This window comes from Rattus rattus, chromosome 2 (genome assembly GCF_011064425.1).
Source record: "Rattus rattus isolate New Zealand chromosome 2, Rrattus_CSIRO_v1, whole genome shotgun sequence".
In the NCBI taxonomy this organism is placed as follows: domain Eukaryota; kingdom Metazoa; phylum Chordata; class Mammalia; order Rodentia; family Muridae; genus Rattus; species Rattus rattus.
Window position 1 is genome coordinate 21,757,696 of NC_046155.1, and position 26,351 is coordinate 21,784,046.

A 26,351-nucleotide genomic window follows, 5' to 3' on the forward strand; every position below is an offset into this window, starting at 1 on the left:
AATATTAAGTATTAAATTTGTTTGGCATATCTAACTTATCCATAACTATTTCTGTTTTGCTAAAGAATAGTGAAAACTTTTATCACAAACTAGCATGGTCCTCAAATTTCCACTGCCTAGAAATAACTATGAAATAGCAACCCTGTGCAAAAGCATGGTACATTACTGTTTCAGAACAAAACCCATCATGGCTGAAGATGTGATGGTGTTCATAAAAACAGTTGAGTTTATTTGTTTGCATGTTTGTTTATTGGGGGTGACCATGGAACTCATTTTGCAGACCAGGCTGGCCTGAACTCAGAGATCTGCCTACCTCTGCCATCTTTGGTATTAAAGGGGTGCACCACCACACCTGACTCTTGTTAAATTTTTAATGATTCTGCTCGTTGTTGAGCTGCTAAAAAGAAAAAAAAAAGTGACAAACTAAAAAATATAACTCTTAACATTCCATCTATTCTTGTAATTTGTGTTTTCAGGTGTCCTGTTAGTAAAGGATTGGGTATGTGTCTGATGTTTGCATCTGCCGGTTACAGCTTTGAAGAGTAATGAAAGTCAATGTGTAGTAGCTTAACACACACCATTAATACCAGTTTTGAGATCTCCAGTAGTTACAGCTGACCACCTTTAATAAATGACCGGGAACACATTTGTCAATTTTACAGCTGTTGTGAAGTTTAGACATCAGTTAAGACTGAATCAACTAAGGGACAGGTGCTAACCCAAGGGCTGCAGGAACACATTACTCAGTTTTTTCAAGTGCCCCAGCCATTTAAAAATGAATACTTGAGGAAGGTCAATCCTGCCTCTTAGCACACATTTCAGAATTGTTGCATCATCTAAAAGAACTCCTAAACATGCAGGAATGTGTAATTTTCAACAACTCCAAACTTCATTTCTTCAGAGAGCAAGCCGACCACCACCACCACATCCTAGCTGGAAGCATGTCCTCTCGGAAGGAAGAGGACTAGTTGGCTTTTTCTTTTTTTTTTTAAATGTGGCCCAAGATGACCTGAAACAGAATTACATCTAGAACCCTCTTCTTTTCCCCATCATGCAAGTGAAAATTTTTTATTATTATTATCTGTGTGTGTGCGCGTGCACGCGTGCACGCGCCTGTCTGTCTGTTGGGGAGAGGGTACCATGGCATGCTTCTTGAGATCAGATGTGAAGTTGATTCTCTCCTTCCACCTTTACATGAGTTCTAGGCATTGAACTCTGGTCATCAAGCTTGAACAGGAAAACCTATACCCACTGAGCCAGCTTGTTGCTTTCTTCCTTTTTTTTTTTTTTTTTTTTTTGGAGCTGGGGACCGAACAGGGCCTTTTGCGCTTGCTAGCAGCGCTCTACCCACTGAGCTAAATCCCCAACCCCCAGCTTGTTGCTTTCTTAGATAGCATGTTGTTTGTTTAAAGATGTATTTTATAAGTTCTGTGTAAGTGTGCAGGGGGGGGGTCATAAGCATGTGAGTGTCAGGAGCCCATCAAGGTCAGACATGTCAAATATCCCTGGAGCTGAAGTGCCAGACAGTTGTGAACACCCACTGTGGATGCTGGGAATAGAACTCGGGTCGTCTTGTAAGCATATTATGTGCTCTTGAACTAGAGACACCTCTCTAGGCCGTCACCCCATGACACATTCTTGTTATGTTTTATTGTATTTTAAATTGTGTGTTTATATGCTGGTATGTGAGTGAGTACATGTGTGTGGATGCAGGTGCCCATTGAATCCCCTGAAACTAGAGTAAAAGCAGTTGGGAGCCACCTGACCTGAGTGCCGGGAACTGAACTCAGATCTTTTGCAAGAGCAGTACAAGCTGTTAACTATTGAGCCATCTCTCTAGCTCCTCAGTTGAAACTCTTAAGGAACTTTGCAACCTTATGAAGGAAGAAATAATAAAGCTTGATGGATAAATTATACAGAATTGTTAATGACTATAACTGATGGATTGGTATGGAATTGATATTTATGCTGTATTGGACTTGGTGGACTTTTATCCAGGTAATACATGTCTTTGTTTATCAGTTTAATAAGTTATCCTAAACGTAATTCCTACCTCTGTGGTTTGTTTACTTGGTTGCCTTTCAGATTTTAAGCATTCAAAATGTAGGTTTCTGTAATACACAGGCTACAGTGTAGATAAGAGAAAGCACAATGGTACTAGTTTCCAGAGAATGTATACGTGTAAGTGCTTAGAACCCTGATTGGAACAGCAGAAGAACCTCCTTCCCACAAAACTACTTAGCATTATCTCAACTGACACTCTGTGTGTTCTTTGCAGTAACTGGTTTTGTGGAGTAGACAGAAGCTAGTGAAGATAACAGGCACTGGGCTGGAGAGCTGGACGAGCATAGAATGTCTTGCCAGAGTTTAGGTCTGAACAGCAATGTCAGGTGGCTCACATCTGCCAATAACTCCAGGTCCAGGGTTTTGGATGCCTCTGGCCTCTTTGAGCACCTGGACTCACTCACATACGCCCATACACAAACACATAATGAAAATAACAAATTGTAAATATAGCAGACATTAGTGAAGCCCACAGGTAAATGTGTGGCAGGCATCACAATGTTCAGCTATAAAAGTATGTGTGAACCCTGTAAACTACAGTAGTGAATTGAAAGTGTCAAGATAGGTAGTGAGGTGAGCTAAGCCTAATCCATCCAAGACCTTTGAGAAACTGTATAGAAGTTCAGTTTTATTACAAGTAGAAAGCTCTCAAGGTGTTTTGTTGTTATTTTTGGTTTTGTTTCGTTCACTAAATGGGAACATTTTATTCACATAATTAAAAGTTCAGAATTCTTTTATCTCTCTTGATCATCCTTACTGTATTTCTTCTTAGTGGTCACAAGATGATCATTCCACAAGAAAGTGATAACCAGTTTGACTTTCTTTGTCTTTTTTAAAATATATTTTTATTACTTTTTTGAGAATTTGCATTGTATTTTAATCATGTCTACCCCCACTCTTTTCTCCAACTCCCCCAGGTCCACCTTCTTCCTCAGCTTTATGTCCTCATTTTCTTTAAACTTTATATTGTTTGTGAATTTCACGTCATGCACCCAGTTCCACTCATCTCCCAGTCCCTTCCTATCTGCCCTCTGCCTTTGCAGCCTCCCCCAAAACAAATAAATTTTAAAAAGAAAAGAAAAGAAAAATCTCGCCATGGAAGCAGCAGTGTACCATGTTGGGTCACACATTTTATACCCTTTTGTCCAAACTACTTGCAAAAATGTTCATTGGTCTGGTTTGAGGCCTCTGGCTTCTGCTACTCTGTCAATATTGGATCTTTATCATGACTCCTCTCACATATTCTGTTGTTGCCCAGTGTCATGGAGATTCTGCAGCTTTGGTTCTGCAGGATCAGCTCCTTCATGTGCTCCATCTGTTTATAGATTGGTAAATGTTGGGGTGGGCCAACTCAAAGCCCTGGATCTGGGCCTGTGTGGTAACTGAGTTGGTCAGCCCTCCAGCACTGCCGGGACTTGCTTACCCAAGTGCAGCAGCCAGCAAGGGGTGGAGCCAGGTCTCCCACCTCTGCAGGTGATGAAGGGCAAGGAGTATCAAGGTGTTTTTAAAGCAGGGAGTTGATCATCTTTAAAGGATCTTGGACTCGTAAGTAGAAAAAAATTCACTTTTCCTTTCTGAAAGGTTTTCATTTGTTATGCCCATTTTTAATTATTCCTCCTTTTATCAGACTTTTTTTTTTTTAATTAAAATCAGGAACTTACAGAAGAATAGAAAAGAAAATACCAATAAATACATTCCCATTTAAGAATGGTAGAAATTGGGCTGGAGAGATAGCTCAGTGATTAAGAGCACTGACTGCTCTTCCAGAGGTCTTGAGTTCAATTCCCAGCAACCACATGGTGGCTCACAACCATCTGTAATGGGATCTGATGCCCTCTTCTGGTGTGTCTGAAGACAGCTGCAGTGTACTTATATAAATAAAATAAAATAAATCTTAAAAAAAAAAAACAAAGAATGGTAGAAATTGTTTTCACTTTTAGAATTTCAAGATGTTTAGGTTAATAAAAATGTCTTTGCTCTGTGATACTATTTTGGCCTTTATTCTGTATTGTTCCAGAAAGAGTGTTGTTTTCCTGTCTAGAGATTTCATAGTTAATAAGCTTTTAAAAATATACTTAGTATTTTAATGGAATATGAAATCAGATTCTTTTTCTGTTGAAGCAAGGTAGGGAAGAGATCCAATCTAGTAAAGAAATTAGCATGAAATGTGTCCCTCAAAATCTGTGTAATGGTCTAGAGATAGAACTCAGCAAAAGATACAGCTTTGAAAAGATGAACAGACACCATGACCAACACAACTCTTATAAGGACAACATTTAATTGGGGCTGATTTACAGGTTCAGAGGTTTAGCCCATTATCATCAACATGGGAAGCATGGCAGTGTCCAGGTAGGCATGGGACAGGAGAAGCAGCTGAGAGCTAGGGGGAGGATCTCAAAGCCGACCCCATAGTGACACACTTCCTCCAACAAGGTCACACCTCCTAATAGTGCCACTCCCCAAGCCAAGCATATTCAAACCACCACAGCCACCCATTATAAATGCTTGTTTTGTTTTTCTGTTTCTGAGATATACAGTGGTGACTATCCACACTAAAGATTCACAATACCATCAGGTTCATCTTAAATAAATTAATTGTTTTAATTAATTTTATAAATTCCCATTCCCTCTGTGTTCGTTACCTTTCTGTTTATGTAATGATAAAACACCACAATCAAGGCAATTTATAAACATTTATTTATTAGGCTTCTGGTTCCAGGGGTCCTTGACAGTAGAGCAAAGGCATGGCAGCAGGAGGAGGAAGCTAGAGGCTTATTTCTTGAACTGCAAGGACAAAGCAAAGAGAACAAACTTGAACTGATGTGTCCTTTATGCTTCCAATGTCCACCTACATTAACATACTTCTTCCAACATGGCCACACCTCCTAAGCCTCCTTAGAAAGTGCCACCAGCCCAAGTCTATAAGGGACATTTAACAGGCTGTTCTCCACAATCTTTTTCACAGTCTTACCACTGAATTCAGACTTTTCTGAGACTCAAGGTAAGCACTTAATTGTAAGCCCTATAAGATAAAAAAGCAAATTACGTAGTCCAACGTACGGTGACACAAAACATGCATTGCCATACTGAAAGGAAAGGATAGGGAAATAGTGAAGAAATAGCTGACCAAAATCAAGATGGAAACTCAGCAAGTCAAATATCAAATCCAGCCTATCCACAGTGTCTGAGATTTTAATTTAAAGGGCTCACGTGGCTCTATTCCTCCCTCTTTGCTCCTGCAACACACATTTCTCTCTTTGGTTACATTTCCTATATGCAACTCTCCTTGGCAGAAACCCCATAGCTCTGGCATCCCCAACATTCTGGGGTATCCAGTGCAACCTACGCGTTACTTCCACAGCTTCATGCAGTGCTGAACGTTGCCTGGCCTCAGTAGAAGAAGCATCCCCTCTACTCTTGACATACTTCATGACACTAAAGCCACTATCACCTGGATCACACTGCCAAGTTCACCTGCCAGATTTGAAAGATGTTTCTCCACCCTCAATTGTTTTCCAGGGCCAGAAAATCTCCTGGACTTTTTTCTTTTGAAAGTTCAGGCTTAACTAGGTGGGGCCTTGACCCAAGGGCACCTAAACCTTTATTCCAGTGCAAATCAGATCTTTTCTTAATTGCTGTACTCTCCTTAACAATTATAGCTTCTTTCCAGTACGGGCCTTAGCTATAAACATTAAAGTTGCTAGTCTTTGTTTCCCCTTCAAACTAGTTTCTTTTGTCCCATTTGTTCAACTAGTCAATATTATGCTATCTAGCAATCCCCCTGAGATACTAGTCTGTTGCTCTAGGCAAGTTCTTAGGACATGGACAGAGAACAATCTCCTATTTGCTAAAATATCACAGAATGTCCCTAGCCCAGTTGTCAGTGTTGTTGCCTTCAAACTGGGCCACCACATTCTGCGTAGTTTTTACACCACTGTCTTTTGAGCTTCTGCTAAGATGATACGCTAGGCTCATTTTACAACGTTTAACCACTTTTCTAGTCCAAAGTTCCAAAGTCTGTCACAGTGGGGTGACTCAGTCCCTGGTACCAGCTTCTGTGTTGGTTACTTTTTTATTGCTGTGATGAAGCACATGACTGGTACAGCTTAACAGGTTTTATTTGAGATGACAGGTTCCAGTGGGTTAGAGCCTGTGATGGTGGAATGAAGGCATAGCAACAGGAAGCTGAGTGCTCACATCATAAGCATAAAATAGAGCAAACTCAAAATGGTTCAAATCTTTAAGCTCTCGAAACCTATCCACAGTGGCACACTTCTGGCAAGGCCACACCTAACTCTCCCCAAAGATTGCCATTAACTCAGACCCAAGCATTTAAATCCCTAAGTCTAAGAGGGAATTCTTGTTGAAATCACCCCACCTTTCTCATGTTGCCATATTTGGCCAACAGTTAGAGCATTTTGTTGGTTTGTTGGCTCTGGCTAAAATGTATTTCACAACTTCCCTGATAGTCATTTCTAAAAGAAAAATGAATATATTTGCTGTGTTCTCACTGTTTGCCCCAATTTCATAATTTAGAGGAAGAATTAAGATAATTATCTGGAGTATCATGGGCACATTTTGTAATATCAGTGACCTGACAGGCATTTACTTTTAATACTCTATTTTCTTACTAACATATATTGGGCATAACTTCATGCTATGGGTTGGTATCTGCCCTAGGTTTTATTTTTACAGTCTTACATTTAAGTCTTAAAATTTTGGTGTATGAAGTTACTTACATTTACCATTACATGAGTCTACATGTTATTGTTCCACTTAAATCTTGGAGTAATATCATATTTAGATGTAGAGCCAATTCTGGCTAGGTAAAATGTGCCCACGAATGCAATAGAGACAAGCGAGTGGTGGGGCAACCGATCCCTTTCTAATTTTACTTGAGGTCTGTTCCACAAGAAGAAATTTATATATGGTACTGTAAAGCCATGGTTAGGGAGATCATAGCTATCTCTAGGGGGCAAGCTACTGCTGTTTTTCTAATTGAACATGTTGTGCCTATCTAAATGTGTTTTAATATTTATATCTGTAGATTAGTTATTGGAGCTGCCAGCTTTTGTCAGAGATGCTTCATTGTTTGTTTGAAGACAGGGTCTCACTATGTAGCCTTCCTAAACAGAAATCAGTAGGTGTTCTTTTTTGGGCTACTTTATTGGGTTCTTATACCTAACATCCTTCATCCCAATCCCTTCCACTCCCCTCCCTCCCCCACACCCCTGACACTTGACACTAGGTAGGAAAGAAAGAAAGTTAGAGGTGGCAAGGGACATAGACCTACCTCTTCAGACTACTACTTGCTGATTACAACAGGAAGTGAGTTTCTTGGGTTAAGTCCAGTCTTTGTTGTCAGAATATTTCCACCCAGCAATAGCTACAGCAGGAGGAGCAGCAGCCACCATATGCCCTCCCAGAGCGCTCACATTTATACCCTCTCAAGAGTCCCCAGAGTTCCAAACATAAGCTATCTACAGCTGACAAAAATCATGATCCTACTAGAGCACAAGACAAATCACAGTTAGCAGCTATGGACAGTCTGAAGCAGCCCCATATCCCACAGATTAAAATAAAAACATACTCACATAACATATATAGCTGGTTTTGTTTTGTTTACTTATTCACTTTACATCCCACTCACTGCTTCGTCCCACTCACCACCTCCCATAATCCTTCCCCCTATCCCACATAAATGGGTGTTTAAAAACCGAAATTCTTATTACAGAGATTCATGTCCTTCTGCCTCCAAAATGCTGGGATTAAAGGAGAGCATCACTAGGTCTAGAATGAGATGTTTCTTTTTGCAATGAGCAGCAGTAACTCTACAGACTCATACTGGTTGAAGTGATGAAAATAAGTGACTGTTGAATGCTCAGCCTTAAGTAGAATATCTATGTAACTTCTTCCAGGTCTAGGAAACATTAAAAAAGGAGTTCAGAAAAAATGTAAAAGCTCGATGAGAAATGGTAGAGCATTATAAAAGGGGGAAAAAAAGAATCAGAAAACAAAGTTCAGTGGAGTAGAGCTTCTTCACAACAGATAACTCAAGTCCTGAAAGATGTACAATGTATTTACTCATTTAGATGGGAAGTAAATCTTGGATGTGTGAGTACTAATCTAGTCAGTCTTTAAGGAGTTACAACTTCTTAGAGTCTAGATCTAAGAATACCTCCCTGATGGCAGCCTGTGAAACCCGTAAGTATACTGTCGAAGCTGTGGGTAGATAAAGGCTAAAACTTGCAAACAGTAGTATGTAATCATGGAACTGATGTCTGCTCAGAGAGTCCTGCATTCACCAAAAGATAGTAAAAGGAGGAACATAAATACATGCTGCTCCTCCAGCCTCTCCCACACCTCCAGGCTAGACTTCCTGTGTAACACGTAAGTGGTTATCTACTTAATCTTGCTAATAGCAGTTTTTGAACAGTGGTGTTTCACTCTCACTCTTGAGTGTAGCTCCTGTATCAGCACTAGTTCTGTAACTTCCAGGGCTCAGGAATCTACCCTGCCCATAGCTTGTAACATTGTAAAATAAGTTTATAATATAAAGTGTTAAAGAGAGAGGGGGGGTACCATTTTCAGTTAGAAAGCACATAAGTGGATCCGGAGATTTTTTTTTTTTTTTCTTTTAGCCTGCTGACTAATCTTCCATGTAACAAGTGTTCACTATAGATAGCCAGTTTATCTGGGTCTAGTTACTTCTGTTAACTTCTTCTCTTATGTAGGTGTAAAGTCAAGGCAGGGTAGATAGATGGCTTATGTGCTTTGAGCATGGATTTAAGGTTGATTAAAATTTTCAGTCCCCCAAACTGAAGGTAGTATTGTGAGGTACAAGGTGGAAAGTAGCAGAACAGAAAGAAAGCAGTTGAGCAAGAGAATTCAGAAATAAAAGTGAAGAGTCCTGAGATAAATCCCAAGGGCTGGAAGCTTCCAAGTTGGTTTATGTGACACCATTACTCGCTAGCTCGCTTGCCATATTTTCCTAAACATATACAGTCTTCCAAGCTTTCAGAGAACCAAATCATTTGGCTGATAGGACCCTATACTGTAACAATTTACCCTAAAGTTCAGATTTGTGTTAAACATTGCTTCTTAGTTCTCATACCAACTTTGCAAGATCAGTACATTTCTATTATATACATTATCCAAGGCTCTGGTAGCTGAAAATGAATGTAAAATGTCAGAAATTCAGTACATATCAAACATTGTGCAATTAATAATCAATGCTTTCTGTCTCTTAAGCAGCTTTTTTTGTGAGATAGCCATTTCTGACTTCATTCACTGACATTACAATGTCATGCTGGATTTTTTTTTGTTGTTGTTGTTGTTGTTGTTGTTTTTAAGACAGGGTATATGTATCAACTTATACAGTTCAACCTAGTCTTAAGCTTGAAATCCTCTTGCCTCAGCCTCCCTACAGCTGGAATTATAGGTATACTTCACTACATGTCTACTATAATAGTTAAAAGAGGGGAAAACAGCAAGACAAAGGGGAGTCTGAAAATAATCTGTTTTTATATTTTATATATATTTATATATATATGTATATGAAACCGATTTTTCTTTAATATAGGAAGAATACTCCCCAACTAAGTTGTAGTAATTTAATATAATCTTAATACAAAAATGTAATGAAGTATAATGTAATGAGATAAGGATACTTCAAATCCATTCTCAACCATGTTATAAGTACAATTTTTGTTTTGTTTTTGTTTTTTAAGGCAGGATTTCTCTTTGTTGCCTTGGCTCTGTACAGAACTAGCTCTGTAGACCAGACTGGCCTCAAACTCCTAGTGAGTTTGGCTCTTGGCTTGCCTCTGCCTCCCTAGTGTTGGGATTAAAAGTATGTGCCACCATCTAACTCTAGCAATGTATAAATATTTTACACATTACCTAACAACCATTTCATGAATAGAAAATTAGTTTTCTGGCATTTACTCTATTAAAACTCTTTGGAAACAAGGAAAGAAAAGAAACTTTCTTAATTTTTTTTTAAAGATTTATCTCATTTTATGTGGATGGGTGTTTTGTCTGCATGTATATCTGTGCACCACATATGTGCTTGGTTTCAGAGCCACTGAAACTGATATAGCAGGTGGTTGTGAGTTGTTGTGGATGCTAGGAACTGAACCCAGCTCCCCTGGAAGGACATTTTGTGCTCTCAACCTCTGAGCCATCTCTCCAACACCCAAACTTTCTTAATTCATAAGGAATACATTTTAAAATTTTTATGAAAAAAAAGTTATCCTTGAAAAGATTACTATCCATTAGATATTATAGTGTATGCTTGTAATCCTCATATTTGCCAAATGGCCACCAGCCTAGACTACCAAGCAGCACTGTACCTGAAAGGGAAAGAAAAGCTGTGTCATTGCTTCACTCTTAAAACCAAGAGCTTGTAATATACATCAGAGCCTTGGTAAATGAAGAAAATGTAATGAGCTCCTCAGCTAATAGAGATCGAAGGACGTTAGTAGAGTTGCTGTATACAGAGTCAGTTTTCAGAAGGGAAAGAACTTATTCTGGAATATGTAGACTTCAAGATTTTAGTTGCTCACAGTCGGTTTCTAGGGTCACTGCCATTCATTAGCATTCTGAAGTCTCACTTGTTTTCATTAAACCATCAATTAATCTAAATAATATATATCCCTGGGGTGCTCATTCATGCACCTCCACAAATTGATGATGTTTTTTTTTTCTTCCTGGTCCTTGGGGTGCATTCAGGACCTCACACATGCTAAACAAATGCTCTACCACTGAGCTACAACTTTAGTCCCTGCTCTACTTCAGGTACATTTTAGGAAACAAATTTCACAGTATTGAATCATGAGTCCAAAGACTTCCTTAGATATATATACACATTTGAAGACCACCTTTCTTTTAAAAAAGTCATAGCTCAGAAACCCCAGGAAAAGAAGTAAAAGAACTGTGAAATGTAAACACAGTTTGCTTGTTTTGCCATAATGGGTGTATGTGTGTGTGTGTTTTGTAAGTTCCAGGATATAAGTACATTCATTTGGAAAGCAACTGGGAAATGAAAAACTCTGTTCCCTCCCTACCTTTGGTACCTCTGTGTTCTCGGCACCTCATTACCTACTTCATCCTCACTACATAACCTAACGTTATAACTCACTGATTGTTAAATGTAAATTGTAGACTGGAGAAATAATGAGTAAAGTACTTGTTCTACAAACATGAAAACCTGAGTTCGATTGCTAGTGTCTTTATAAACCCAAGGCTTGATGTCCAGCCAAGTTTGTGAAAAGTGGAGATAGATCCCTGGACCTCGCTGGCCGACATGGGGTACTGTAAGAAACTCTGGCTCAGAAAATATGGTGGAGGGAAGAAAAATGTCTCAGCAGTAGAGTGTATATTCTGTTAAGAGGACTGAGCCTTGGTTTCCAGCACTACGTGATACATTGCTGTCACTTGGTCTACTCTAGTGTTTCCTCTTGTTAACAGCATCATTGTGTTTGTCCAGTACTGGGTTGAAATCATTTTTTTTTTCTGGTTTCTTTACCTGTCTGTTGATAGCATAAAGCTGTGGTATGTCTGTGGGTGATGATAGAAGGGACTATGCACATGTGGGGTGGGTACATGCCATCTGGATGCCAGGGGGTTGACAGGTCAGTGACTAGCTGGCCAGCAAACCCCAGGGATCCTCTGTCTTCTTTTCCAGCACTGAGATTACAAAGTCATGTTGTTGTTGTAAAAATATAAAAAATATAAAAACGCTGTCTTTTATCCCCCACTAGGTCTACACTGCAGTGCCCCAAGATATCTGCTGAATATCTTAATTCTCAGTCAGCAAAGCCTCTCACCTGCTTTGCTCCATCCCATATCACACTGCCGAAGGCCTCTCTCTGAGCCGTCAACAATCTCTTTATCTATCTAGTTCCCAAGGCAGGTTTCCATGCCAGAAACACACATCCCAACTCAGTGGTGGCCCAGACCAGCCGCCCCACATTCCATTACACTTAAGTCTACACATGAAAAACCACACAACACAATAACCTTTGACCCAATTGATAAGATATAATTGTCCACCTAAAGATATAAAGCCCCAATACACATCCATCCCTTAAAAACATAACAACCTGTAAAGGTCAGTGTGGAATCTTAACGTCACTGCCTTATTATCCTTCCACGGCTTCTCTCCCTGTCCCTCCTGTCTCTTCCTCCTTTCCGTTCCAGTCTCCTCCTCCTCCTTCAAACTTTTTCCCGCCCATCCTTCCTTCTTACCCAATGATAGGCCTCCTTCCATCTTGTACCTGCCTCACCTGTGACATCATCCCACATCATGTCACACTATCACACCCACATTTTTACATGAGTTCTGACTCGAGGAATTAAGGCCATGGCAAGTAGTTTACTGACTGAGCCAGCTCCCCAGCCAGAGGCATTAATTTTTGTGACTAAAGTGACCACATACTCTGAATTTAACTTGGTGGTAGAAACATATTCTCCACATGTACCTGAGTAGAGCGTAGTAAGCATCAAAAGTGATAGCAGGCAGGTGTGGCATGGGTTATAAGGCAGGCTGGCCTGGGTTGCATTATTAGACTCTGTATTATGTTTTATTTGACATAAGGTCTCAATATGTAGCTCTGGCTATTCTGTAACTCATTACATAGACCAGGCTGGCCTTGAACTCACAGATACGCCTTAAGATATCTAGGGTGTCTATATCACGTTCTGTACCTATAGAAAGGGAAGTAAGGATGGAGGCTGAAGTGCATTATAAAAACAGGACAGAATACCAGGGAGGAGGAAATTGTATACCTTGAAAAGAAAGGTCACCTCAGTGATAAAAAGATGATTGTCTTAAAGTTTATTTTGCTGTATAAAAACTCCACGAACATAAGCAACTTAGGGAGGACAAGGTTTATTTCATCTTACCACTTGTAGTCCATCATTCCTGGAGGCAGGAACCGGAGGAGGACAGCTCCCAGCTGGCTTGCTCAACCTAATTTCTTTTTTAATTGTATCTTAAGGACAGACAGTATATATGTCTAAGTTTATGTTAATGGCATTAGTAGTTCTTTTCACCTAGTACTTAACCGTTGCCTATCCTTAGCACTGTAATATGTACATTAGCTCTGCCCACTGTAGAAAGTAAATTGTGGCCCAGGTCAAGAGCGGCACTGATTGATGAGTAGGCAGCAGGATGTCTTCAGCCCAGTCAGTGTAGCTTCACTTCTTTATGTCCTACCACAAACGTGTATTGTGTCTTCAGCAGTTGGATATTACAACTTAGTTATGCTGGGCAATGAAGAGTGGTGTTACTTTGGAGTTGGCTGGGACCTCAGTAACCAATAACTCATGAAATTAACCCATGCCTACCACTGAAACTTTCATTTAATAATCATGTCTTCTCGGGGGAGCATTCTCCAGGTATGCAAGGTTCCTGTGGTCAAACTCAGTTGAAGTGTTTTTTTCACTTAGCTTACAGGGTAGTGGGTTTCTAAGACAGATATTTATGCATCCTTAGTTTTGATTAACTTTTTCTCCACTTTGTCCTTTGCCCTGTCCCTCCACCACCATCCTCCTTAAACTTAAACTCCTAGTACCAGCCCTCTGTCCTTTCACCCCTTAAGGCTTCATCCTTTCCACAATAGGCCCTTTTTAGTTTCTTGACCTGTGCAGGCACTCCAAATTAAACACACAAATATAAACATCAAAGCTAGGCTCCACATGGCAGAAAATATATGACATTTGTCTTGTTAGGCCTAGGTTGCTTTGCTATGATGTCCACTAGTTGCATCCAAGTTCCTGAGATTTTTTTTTTTCCTTTCTTTTTTTGTTTTGGAGCTGGGGACCGAACCCAGGACCTTGTGCTCGCTAGGCAAGCGCTCTACCACTGAACTAAATCCCCAACCCCAGTTCCTGAGATTTTTATATGTTTATTTTTCTTTAGAGGTGATTAGAATTCCATTGTGTTTATGTACCACATTTTTATTACCCGTTCATTAGCTGATAGGCATCTAGGCTAGTTCTGTTTCCTAGTTACTATAAATAGAGTACTAGTGAACATGGATGTGCAAAGATGATTTGAAGTCCTTTGAATAGATGCCCAGGAGAGATATAAATTAATTATGGTAGTTGTATATAACCTCCACAAAGATTTCTGTAGGGGGTGGAACAATTTACATTTCTACCATCAGCACACATCCTCACGAGTATCTGTTGTCATTTGCTTTCTTGATGATAGCCATTCTGATTAGGTGAGATGTAATCTCAAAGTAATTTTTCCAATTTAGTGGAATATATGTTTTCAAGATACAATCTAATGCTTTTCTGAATTTCTTTGGTACCTGTTGTAATGGCTCCCTCTTTCATCTCTACTTTTATTAATCTGGGTTCTCAGTCCTTTCGCTAAGACTTAGTCTTATTTATTAATCTTTTGAAGGAACCAATTTTTTGTTATGGATTCCTTATTCTTGAGAATTTCATGATCTATCTATCCCATTTTCCTCCTCCAACATGCCCTCTCTGAACTTCATGTACATCTGTTCTTCCTCTCTTTTTTTCTTTCCTGATAACACACTAAGTTTTGCCAGTGCTGCTCTGTGCATAGGTTCACCTAAGCACATTCACTGGCAAATCCACTGGGTCATGGGAAACTGTCAATGACCATGTCCTGAGTAAAGATTAAATTCTCCTCCCTTCAGCAACTATGCACAGCTGATAGCTTGTCACTATGGGCAGAGGTTGGAGCTGGAGATCTTGTATAGGCCTTGTACAAGTCATCACATTTGCTGTGAGTTCATGATTGTTCTAGCCACATCTTTTTCAGAAGACCACATTTCCCAGGATTCATCTCAATCATCTGTCTCTTAACTTTTTTCTGCTTCTGAGTTCCCAGTTTCCTTGACCTTTTTAACTCAGTCTGGGATCCCAGCCCATAAATGGTGCTGTTCACATTTAGGGCAGGTTTTTCTGTCTCTAGGTAACCTAGCCTCACCTGGGAAACCCTCACTGATAAACCTGTAGTTTCATTTCAGTAGTAATTCTAAATCCTGTCAAGTTGACAGCCAATATTCATCATCACATTACCCAAAAAAACTGATGTATTTCTCAAGGTTATTCAACTTATTCTCTTTTTAAAAACTAACCTATTTTACATACTGGTCTCTTGTTTTAGTCTACCTTTTAACCACTATTAAAAATATCTGAAATAATGAACTTTAAACATGTTTTTATTTTGGCTCTCGGTTTTGAAGGATCAATTTGGCCCTATTTCTGTAAACCTGTAGCATGTAGTATATCATGTTAGGAGCATGTGACAGCAGCAACCTTGCTTACCTCATTGCAACAGCAAAAGAGAAGAGATCCTATAGTCCCCTTTGAGATTATATCACTAAAGACTTTATCACTCTGGGCAACCAGTCTTTAACACATGGACCCCAAATGATAACATTTATGTTTTTCTTTATGTCCTCCTGATCAGTGTTGGTTATAACAAAGACTTCAAAATCATTCTCACTTCCAGCATTTATCGTGTGTAACCATAGGCAGGTTGGATAACTGTTTTGTGCCTCAATTGTAAGGTGTCTTGGATCACAGTCTCTATGTTAAAGGGTTTCTGAAAATGCTTAAATGAGTTACTATCTGTGGGAAAGGTTTCTATAAGAAAATCTCTGGCACTGAATAGTAGTATCTGCATTAAGTTTTTCTTCCTTTTTCTCTGTGCTTAGTCTTCCCGTGAGTTGAGGGCTGAAAAATGTCGAAGATTGAACTTAGCTGCTTTAGATGTACAAACAATTTTAGTGGCTCTCTGACTTAGTAGGGTAATGACTTAAGCTTGAAGTCAGTGCCCTTCTGAAGCTCATGTGTCCCAATGTTCTTCCATCAGCTACATACTCTAACTCTTGCCCCAGTTGTCTCTATATTGTTGTTGCTCCAAAAGACTTCCCCATTGCTTATTTTCGTATCACTACACTATTAGCCTTATTTGTCGTTGTGATTTGAATTCTCTTGAATATTATGTGAACCATGAACTATAAATGGAAATAATAGGTTTATAACTTGAGAGGATTGTTATCACTTGGTTGAACTGCTTCAAGGGTTCAAAACCTTGTTTCTGTGTGAATGTGGTAGTGATTGATATCTTACCCTGGCTCACTTGTGCAAGTAACTTTTCTCAAACTGACAAGTAAGGTTGTATCAAGAGGTAAATATGAATACACACACACACACACACACACACACACACACACACACAGACACACAACATAAACATTGCTGACCAATAGTGTCTCCTCAGGAGTCTAAGTTTTCATCAAGTTACACAAAAACTACTAATTAACCTAAAAGCACCTTCTATTTTGATTGTGGATAACCTTAAATACTTTTATTAAGTAGGATAATCACTGCTTTTGTGAGTGTACAGTATTTGAGTTTATTTCCAGAAATGCTTGCCTCACTCCAGGATTTAAAGTGTTTCCAGAGCAAAGTCATTAAACCTATTTGGGGAGGGGGGGGTTCTTGAAATTATAGTTAATAGACATTGGTTAATATTTGCAATAATATTTGCATGTTTTTGTTATTGTATGAGAGTGCAAAGTCCACATTAAGTTATTAAAATATTTGATGTCTCTCTTTCTTTTTCAGAAGATGAATAATCTTTCATTTAGTGAGCTATGTTGCCTCTTCTGCTGTCCACCTTGCCCAGGGAAAATCGCTTCAAAACTAGCATTCTTGCCACCTGATCCAACTTACACACTGATGTGTGATGAGAGTGGAAGCCGCTGGACCTTACACCTGTCAGAACGAGCGGACTGGCAGTACTCGTCCAGAGAAAAAGATGCTATTGAGTGTTTCATGACAAGAACCAGTAAAGGCAACAGAATTGCTTGTATGTTTGTGCGGTGTTCACCAAATGCTAAATATACCTTACTGTTCTCACATGGAAATGCTGTTGATCTTGGTCAGATGAGCAGTTTTTACATAGGTCTGGGGTCCCGGATTAATTGTAATATATTCTCATATGATTACTCTGGATATGGTGCTAGTTCTGGAAAGCCAACAGAGAAGAACCTGTATGCAGACGTTGAAGCTGCCTGGCTGGCTCTTCGGACAAGGTAATCATTTTTACACTTACGGTGCTTAAGCTATACTGTGGAACAGCAAAACAGAAAGCATTTTTAACACAGATGCTTTGAAATACAATATGAAGATATTTGCATATATATTATATGTATATGAAGTATTAAAATAACAGATTGAGGTTTTGTATAATAGCCAAAGCAGTCTTTAAAAACAGCTCACATTTTATGTGTATGTAAATACCTATGTGAATCTTTTTTATTTAAATCTAGTAACATTTAAATATTTCATCTCAAACTTTGTTACCGAGATGCAGTCATAGATTCTTCTTCTGATTTCACTATATGTTTGCTCTGTCATTAATAAGCCTTTCGTTTGACTATTAAGCAAGATATGTTGGCATTTTACTTTACAATTTAGTATACTAAAACTTGGAAAGATCGTCTCAATTTTCTTGGAAGTAACATAAATTAATCAAGATGTAGCTGACATGTCATTCTTTAACTAGAACAGATTGCATTTGGGAACTAGACATCTATTAACTTTTCTGGGTACAAGTTTTATAGATCCAGAGTGTTCTTCATAATTCAGATTAGTATAAAATAAATAGATATCTTATATAAATGGTTTCTTATTACATATTGATAACCTGCCTTTTCCACAGTATTTAAGCTGAAGCTACAGGCTATAAAAAGGGCCTACCTTTCCTAATTCAGTGTTAATGCTGATGATGTCAGGGAGAACCTCAATATTATGAATTGGTGCAACTACCTTGGGGGATGAGTGCTGGAATTAAAGGCGTGTGCTACCACAGCCCAGCAGTATAACCACTTCTATAAACTGTCTTTTAAAATATTTCCTTTCTAATAAAGTTATGTCCTCATAGCAAAATTCTGTGTAGAGAAAATTCTGAAATCAGTTGCAGTAATATGAAAGCATTAATTTGAAAAATAAGAAAAGGTAAATGGTAAATAGTAAATTGTTAACAGAGTGATAAAATTACTTTTTAGGCTGGGCATAGTGGCGCATGCCTTTGGGAGGCAGAAGCAGATGGATCTCTATGAGTTCAAGGCCAGCCTAATCTATAGAGTGAGTTCCAGGACAGCCAGGGCTGTTACACAAAGAAATCTGTCTTCAAAAAAAATAAACTACTGTATAGGGGAGGACAGGGAATTATATTTAGTTCCCAATTTTTATATAAAAATTTATATCTGGGCAAGTAACAGAATAATCACTTATTAGAATCCACTATTTGGATGTAATACAACTAACTGTCAGATATTTAATATTTTAAAATAGAGCAGCTGAGTGGTCCAGGCATTTAAGGCCAGCCTGGGCTACATAGTGAATTGAAGCTGAAGCTAGCATGTACAACATAACAAGACAGTCTCAAAAAGAGAGGGACAGGGAATAAGCCTGGCATGGTGGGACACACCTTTGATCCTAGTACTTTGGAGGTAAATGCAGGCAGATCTCCCAGTTCGAAACTACCTTAGTCTAAAGAGCAAGTTCCAGTACAGTCAGGGCTACACAGAGAAACCTGGTCTCAAATAAAATGAAATAAAATAAAAAGAAGGTAAATGTTAATGATAGTACAATAATTTTAGTTATTAAGGTACAGGTTTAGTTATTAAGGTACAGGTTGGGTGTTGTTAGTCACACCTGCTGTACCATACAGTAGGCTGTGTGGTAATATTGGAAAGTCAAGACCAGGCTGGGCTATATAATTGCAACCTGCCTACAAACATCACGCACAAACATACACAGACACATAATGATAAAATTCATATGGCCATATTTGTAGTACAAATTCAGCGAAAAGAAGTGGCTTTTAAGATACTGAAGTAGACCTTCTAAATAGCATCAGAAGTATTTATTGAAATAAAACATGAATTTGCAATATTCTCTTTCTACAGGAGGACAAAAAACGTCATTTCCTCCTTTAAAATCTTACTAGTTATTAACTTTACAAAAAAACTTCCCTAGATGATTTCTAGTCATTATTAAACTTTAGTTTTCTTGACAAGAAATACTCCTTGGCTATCTATCCATTTCACAACAAAAGCCAATCTGGTTTTGAACCCATAGAGCTCCTCCTGCCTCTTCCTCCCGGTGCAGGGATTAAAAGCATGCATTACTATGTCTGGCTGGATCTTTTAATATATACAGTGGCCAATAATGAAGAACAGGAGCTAAGTAAACTCTAAAAATCCCACAGACTTAATGCACTAAATGAGGTTTTATGCTTTCTGTAATGTTGAACTGTAAATACAGTAGAATAGCTGGTAACGTAAGCAGTCATGGAAAACTAACATCTGAGCCTGTTTCCTCATCTATTTAATGACGAGGTTGTGGTAAGTGGCATCCAAGATCCTGTCCAGTTCTAGAAATTAATCCTCGAATTAGAATATGCATTCCTTGGATTTCCTTTGTCATTCTCAGGTTTAACATGCTTTTAGCATATCTCTTAATAGAAGTTCAGTGAATGTGCTAAAATGCTTTGTTTTCTGTTCTTATACAATTTAAGTAACCAGGAGAAAGGAAATACAAAATAAACTTGTTATTTAAATGATCTTTGAGTATTCTAATAAAGTAGTCCTTTCTGATCTTTCAGTGGATCGACAGGGACAGAAATGGGTCTGGTCTATGCAGTCCTCTCCCACAATCCTCAGTCTCTCTCTGTGTGCTTTCATGGAGAGACTACTAGATTGGAAACCAGTTCTAAATATAAGTTTACTATCAACTTACTGTGATTTTATTTTTTTTTTTAAATTCTAGGCATTAAGCAGCTTAACTAGAGTGGATGTTCTCTATAGTTCTTTTAAACTCATTATTCTCAAACTGCTATTGCTTAATTAGAACTTCTTGATTCTTACTACTCATGAGTGTTGAGTTTTAGCCCCAGACCTTCAATTGCTACAATGCAGTGCTCGTAGGCAGCTGACAGCAGCAGTGGTCTTATGAGATGTGCTGATATGCAGATGCTCATCAACCCAGCCTCTTGATTCCCAGGAGCTTTTCTGAGTTAAGTCGCATAGGAACAGGCAGATGCCACCCTGTATGTTTATAGAGAACATACTGAAGAAGCTATGGGAAGTATGTCATTGCCTGCATACTAAAAATGGTCTTGAGTACCTAAAAGAGGGCACAGGAAGTTTGCCTTGCTCCTCTGGTGAATGGTCAAATTTTCCACATCATCCCCCTTCCAACCACCCCAAAAGATTAAACACCACTGTCCAAATCACTGTTAGCTGCCAGAAACAACCACCCTGCCTTCTAAATGGAAAGGCACACTGAAGGTACCTGTAATCTTAGCCCCTACATTCATTAGTTCCTATGGTACCTCACTATATCTGAAGTAGTTTGCAGTTGGAACAATTACACTGTAAACAAGTTAACACTTCCTGGAACGTCTTAGGTATCCAGTAAATTTTTATGGAGCCAGTGGATTCACATACTTAATCCTGTAGTGGTATAAGTGATATTTTTAAAGGTTTTTAGTTTGAATTCTAGTCCTAATTAACTAAACAGTGCTATTTGTAGCGCTAGGTCATCTAATTGTTTTTAATATAGGGAAATTACAATATTTTAATTTGATCTTGACTAAAAGTATAGGCTCCTATATTCTTCCCATACCATAACTTTATGCAGCATCTCATTGGTGTGGCCAATTTAGAAAATCACACAGCCTACTCTCTGATGTACAGAGAAATCAAGAACATCTGCTCTATTGGGTACAAAATAATATCTCACCATAAATAGCACCAAATATTAACCATTTGTTCATTGAAATGTAAGTGGTACAGTGTATTTCAAACTTAAAATTACTAAAACATGATGAATGACTTAAATTTTTTAATAAAACTGAAGGTTGTTGTGGTTATTGATGTTTCAAGACAGTTTCTCTGTGTATCCCTGGCTGTCCTAGAACTAACTCTGTAGACCAGGACAACTCAGAGATCTGCCTGCCTCTGCCTCCCAAGTGCTGGGATCAAAGGCATGTGCCACTTCTGCCTAGTTCCATAAAATTTAAGACGTTAAGCAATTACTTTTCTAAAAGATTAGAATTGAGCATGAAATAATTGAGTATAAAGCTAGCTTATTGTAACAGAAAAGATGATGGCTAAGAAATTTTAATTATTAAATATTAAATTATTAAATTTAATATTTAATTATTAAATATCTTGTGAGATATTTTATGGCAAATTTTTAGAGCAATGGACTATTTCCTTCCAACTATTTTTTGAACTTTTGTATTTCTTAGATACGGCATTCGTCCTGAAAATGTGATTATATATGGCCAGAGCATAGGGACCGTACCGTCTGTGGACCTCGCTGCTCGGTATGAGAGTGCTGCCGTTATTCTTCATTCTCCTTTGACCTCAGGAATGCGGGTTGCTTTCCCTGATACCAAGAAGACCTACTGTTTTGATGCATTCCCAAAGTAAGTTCAATACTCACAGTCATTCAGCTCCAAGAACCTTACAAAGACATTGTCACTGAGCTTCTACTTCGTGTAATTGATGGCCTTGGGATTGTGGAGGAGACTGTGAGCACAGGACTGATAGAAAGGAAGGCTGACGTGTTTGAGCATGGAATGAAGGCTTGTGTCCTCAGCAGTGCACCAGTCCGTAGACGAAAGGACAGATTTGTGACTGTACGTTAACAGGTCACAGCTGCAGGTTGGATGTGGGGTTCTACAAAGAACAACTTGAGGAAGGCCCCAGCCTTGCTGTAGGTGATAAAACAACGTGAAGTTTAGTGAGCGGCACAGCATGAGGGATGTGGGGAAGGTGAGTGATGGCAGCTGCCATACACAGTACTGGATGGATTTGCAAGAAAGCTGCTTCTCGCTTGCCATGGTGAAGAGCGGTGCCACCTGCCTTCTTCCTAGTTGGAAAAAAGATCATGGCCTATTTTTGTCAAGGACAAAGACAAGGCAAGAAGGGAAATGCTGGCAGTTTCGTTCTTTCCTCTGTTGGCAGAAATACAAAGGATATTTTTGTGGATGGCAGGCCAGAAGCCAAGTTATCACTTGGTTCTTTAGCAGAAAAGCAAAAGTTATTTCAAAAACAATGTTTATTCTGTGTTAGGCTAGAGAGGTGACTTAGCTGTGAACATGAAGACCTGAGTTCAATCCCTAGAATTTTTTTTTTTATTAAAGTTAGGCATAATGGTGCTCACTTGTAAACACTGGTTGGTAAGGTAGTTCTCTGGAGCTCCCTGGCTCTGAACCTAGTCTGTGAATTACAGAGAGTTGGTGAGGTGATGTTTCGCCGACTTACTCTCTGGACTGTTTCATGTTTGACATACTTAGATGTTTCTCAGGAATAAGCTAGTTGAAAAAGAAAATGCCGTGCTGTGTGACTCTAGTACCTTTCTCTTAAACTAGACTCCCAGATCTACAGACCTTCCAGAGTTGAAGAAAGTGACTCAGCTTTTCCAAGAAGTCTGGGGAAGGGGGACCTTACTGTGTTTAGACAGACTTTGAAGGATTCCATCCTGTCTCAATCCCCCACCTTCATCTCCATGGCAATGTCTTGGCCTTTGGAGAATTCCATTGTAGCTTGGATGCTTCTTCAGTTGCCTTCTATTTGATTTACATTGTGTTTTTACTTATCTTATTAATGGTTATTTCATATGCTCATCAGATTTATAGCTTCAAACTTTTTTTTATGTTTTCTCTTTTTATTTTATGACCTTAAACCAGAACAAAACTCAAGGGTTTGCTTGAGTTTATCAACTGACAGAGTGAAATACGTGCAGCAGGGAATGAAGTTAGCCCAGTCAGGCATGGCCCTGGGGTGATAATGGTTTTTGAAACCTAGGCAAACTCAGCATCGAGGAACGGTGCTTCGGTCCTGCAGTACCACAGAGACCATGGGAAGGATGGGTGGCTTCCGCCCTAAAGCTGATTTGTACAGTTCTAATGTTTGAATTTCCTCTTCTAACACAGGGGCTTCCTCTTTACATGGTTCATTGACCTTTTTTCTTTCTCTTGTTCTCTCTAGTATTGACAAAATCTCTAAGATAACCTCTCCAGTATTAATAATTCATGGGACTGAAGATGAAGTCATTGACTTTTCCCATGGCCTCGCATTGTTTGAGCGTTGCCAAAGACCTGTGGAGCCTCTGTGGGTTGAAGGGGCAGGACACAATGACGTGGAGCTGTATGGACAATACCTTGAGAGGTTAAAACAGTTTGTGTCACAGGAACTGGTAAATTTGTAAACTACTCTGTAAATTTGCATACTGGGTTTTCTTTTCTTGCTGAACTGCACTCCTTGGTAAATAACATAAAACCTGAAGGTTTTGTTTACAAATCATGTAAGTTGCCTTCATAACTGTACAGGTAATGATTTGTTAACAGACTAAATGAAGGTTTTAATTACCATAACTTGAAACTGGAAATAGCAGTATCATGCAGTCAGGCTGTGTAATTTATATTTTTTCTGTGAATTTTTTTTAAACATCAAGATGAGTACTGTATGAAATTTTAATTCTATAAAATCAAATGCTGTAAAAGTATTGTCAAATGCTTTTGCAAATCAAAAGCAAATTTATAAATATTTTTAAACATCTCAATGTACTAAATATCCTGATATACAAATGTAATATTCTTTCAAAAAGCTGTATATCTAAAGCAATTCAAGTACTCTGAATAAACTGTAAAAAAACAAAACTGTATGAAAACACCCATGTTGAGTTGATGTATACTCTGTTGTACAGGGATAGAGGCTTAAATGGTTATTTTATTGTAAAAAAAAAAAAAAGATACATTGACTTTTCTGTATTCTCTGATTATAGTACATTTATCCTTAAAAAAAAAATGAAGTCTTAATTTCTATGCCATCTGTTAACTTAGCAGCTATTCATCGTGTAAATGAGAAGTCCTGATGGCGCTGGATTTTTAACTAGTTCTGATTTATGTTTGGTACTGTGAGACAACTACTTAACATTTTCATTCAGTTATTTAAAGGACATTTAGGGCTTCAAGAATGATTTTATATGCAATGTCGTTTTAAATTTGACTAATTATTAGAATTGTAGTAGTCTTCCTTATATGAATACTTGAAACTCTATTAGTTGATCTTCAAGACCACAGACGCACTGACTGTTTGGTCCCTTTCCATCTTGGCTGTTTTTAAGAGTAGGGCCTGTTCTTTTGGATTACTATCTGATTATGTCATGGGTTCCCTCCTGAATGCAGGGGATATGAAAACATGCCATACATTTTATATTAACCAGTATAGTAAAAAGAAAAAAATAAAGCTCACACACAAAAACTAAGTTGCCTTTCCTTGAATGAATCCTGCCTGAATAAATGAAAGAAAAATAATAATTAAACTAATGGTATATAGTCTAATTTGTAATGAATGAGAATTGAAATAATACACACTGTGGATATGTTTTTAAGGCCTTATGTAGTTTTAACTGTTCTGCTTGTCCTGTGGTTATGTCTAAGATTATAGTATATGATCCTTCAAAGTATATCAAGTATTGTGAATGCTTTGGTTCAGACATGTCAAATTAACAGTAAAACAGCAAATGTATCACTCAGCTGTGCTTGTCTGCCTTCTTCTGAACCCCTCACCCCACACTGAAAGAGTACAAGTCAGACATCGTTCTGAAGTCAGACATAGTTCTGAAGTTTTCTATATTTTTAAAAAAATTTTTTTTTACATTCTAATTACACATTAGAAAGTTACGTTGCTATTTCCACATATGTGAATGGCTGTAGCTTTTTATTTTCTACCTCCTTCTCGGTCTCTAACAATAAGAATCCTACATTTGTTTTGGTTGGTTTGCTGATTGGTTGGCTGGTTTGATTTTTTTTTTTTAAGACAGGGTCTCATTATGTAGCCCTGGCTATCCTGGAATTTGCTGTGTAGACCAGGCTGACCTTGATTTCACAGACATGCACCTGCCTCCTACCTCCCAAGAGCTGGGATCAAAGATGTGCACCACCATGACCGTCTTCAGTGTTCTACTTTTAGGTCAACTCTTTTAGTTTTTATATAGAAAAGAAAATGTTATGCTTATCATTCTGTATCTGGTTTATTTACTTAACATAATGTCCTTTAATTTCATTCATCTTATTGCTTATGGTAGGATTTCATTCCTTATAGTTAAAAGTTAATGCTCTGCTGTGGGAGTGTGACACATTTTACTTGTTCACTAATCTGCTTGTTACTATACTAATTATTTCATTGGTCAGTGCCTGGGCCCTGACAGTTTCAAGAAGCCAATTAAGCAGTAGTAAAAAGTCAGTCAAAAACAGAGGGCCACGCTGAGGAAAAAGGCAGAGATCCAGTGAGCCCTCTTTTCAGATCCATATTTGGAGTCCTGACATTAGCTTTAAGTTTAAGTAGAGCAAGCAGTAGACAGAGCTAAGCAGTGCCTGTTACAGCGCAGTAGCCCATCACTGTCTCAGCTCCTGTCTTTCTAACCGTGGCCAGAGTTAAGGTCAGCACTTGTTCCTCGGCAGCCCTAACAAGCCAGGCTTGGCGTACATCTTTAAGAAACCCATTAAAAGATCCAGATTAATGATGAAAAGCAAGAGTCGGGGTGGGGGTACACACCTTTAATCCTGACACTTGGAAGGCAAAGGCAGGTGGATCTCGGAGTTTGAGGCCAGTCTGATCTAAAAACCAAGTTTCAGAACAGCCAGGCTACACAGAAACCCTGTCTTGAGAAACAGAAACAGACAAAACAAACAGTATAAAGCAAACTTAGTGAGTGTGGTCACACGTCTGATTCTTAGAATTGTTTCCTGTGTTTAGGGTCCTATCCAACTAGCCATCGCTCTTACCAGCTTCTCAACTATTTCATTTCTATTTTCCCTAGAAGTTTAAGGGTGTCAGCTCTTTCCTTTAGACCCTGGGTCCACCTGGAGTTGTTTTTTTGCATAGAATAGAAGTAGCAGCTACCTTCCTGGTACTGTTTATTGAAGAGGCTGCCCATTCTCCTGGGCATGTTTATGGTGCTTTTGGTAAGAATGAGCTGGCTGCAGGTGTGTCTGTTTATTTCTGTCTCCAGTGATAGCATGTCAGGTTCCTCTGTTATGACCCTGTAGTCTGACTTACCAGTACTGTGACGCACCTTGCTTTGCTCATGTTGCCCAAGATTGCTATTTGGAGGCTTTTGTGCTTCCATATGAACTTCAGCATTGTTATTTCTAGTTCTTAATTTCTGTGAAGAATAATGATACTAGCCTTTTGATGGGGGTT

General features: G+C 38.7%; 1 protein-coding gene across 2 annotated transcripts in view; it reads left to right on the forward strand.

Moving 5' to 3' along the window:
• The window catches only part of Abhd17b (abhydrolase domain containing 17B, depalmitoylase), a 34,763-nt gene extending 10,082 nt beyond the window's left edge, over positions 1-24,681 (forward strand). Inside the window, exons 2-4 of one of the 2 annotated variants that reach the window (XM_032891712.1) lie at positions 16,687-17,156; positions 21,386-21,565; positions 23,133-24,681. In XM_032891712.1, the coding sequence (XP_032747603.1) occupies positions 16,690-17,156; positions 21,386-21,565; positions 23,133-23,352 (867 nt within the window). In that variant the 5' untranslated portion in view covers positions 16,687-16,689 and the 3' untranslated portion in view covers positions 23,353-24,681. The remainder of the gene's footprint in view (positions 1-16,686; positions 17,157-21,385; positions 21,566-23,132) is intronic. The other variant, XM_032891713.1, reaches the window with a different exon arrangement.
• The last annotated feature ends 1,670 nt before the right edge of the window (positions 24,682-26,351 follow it).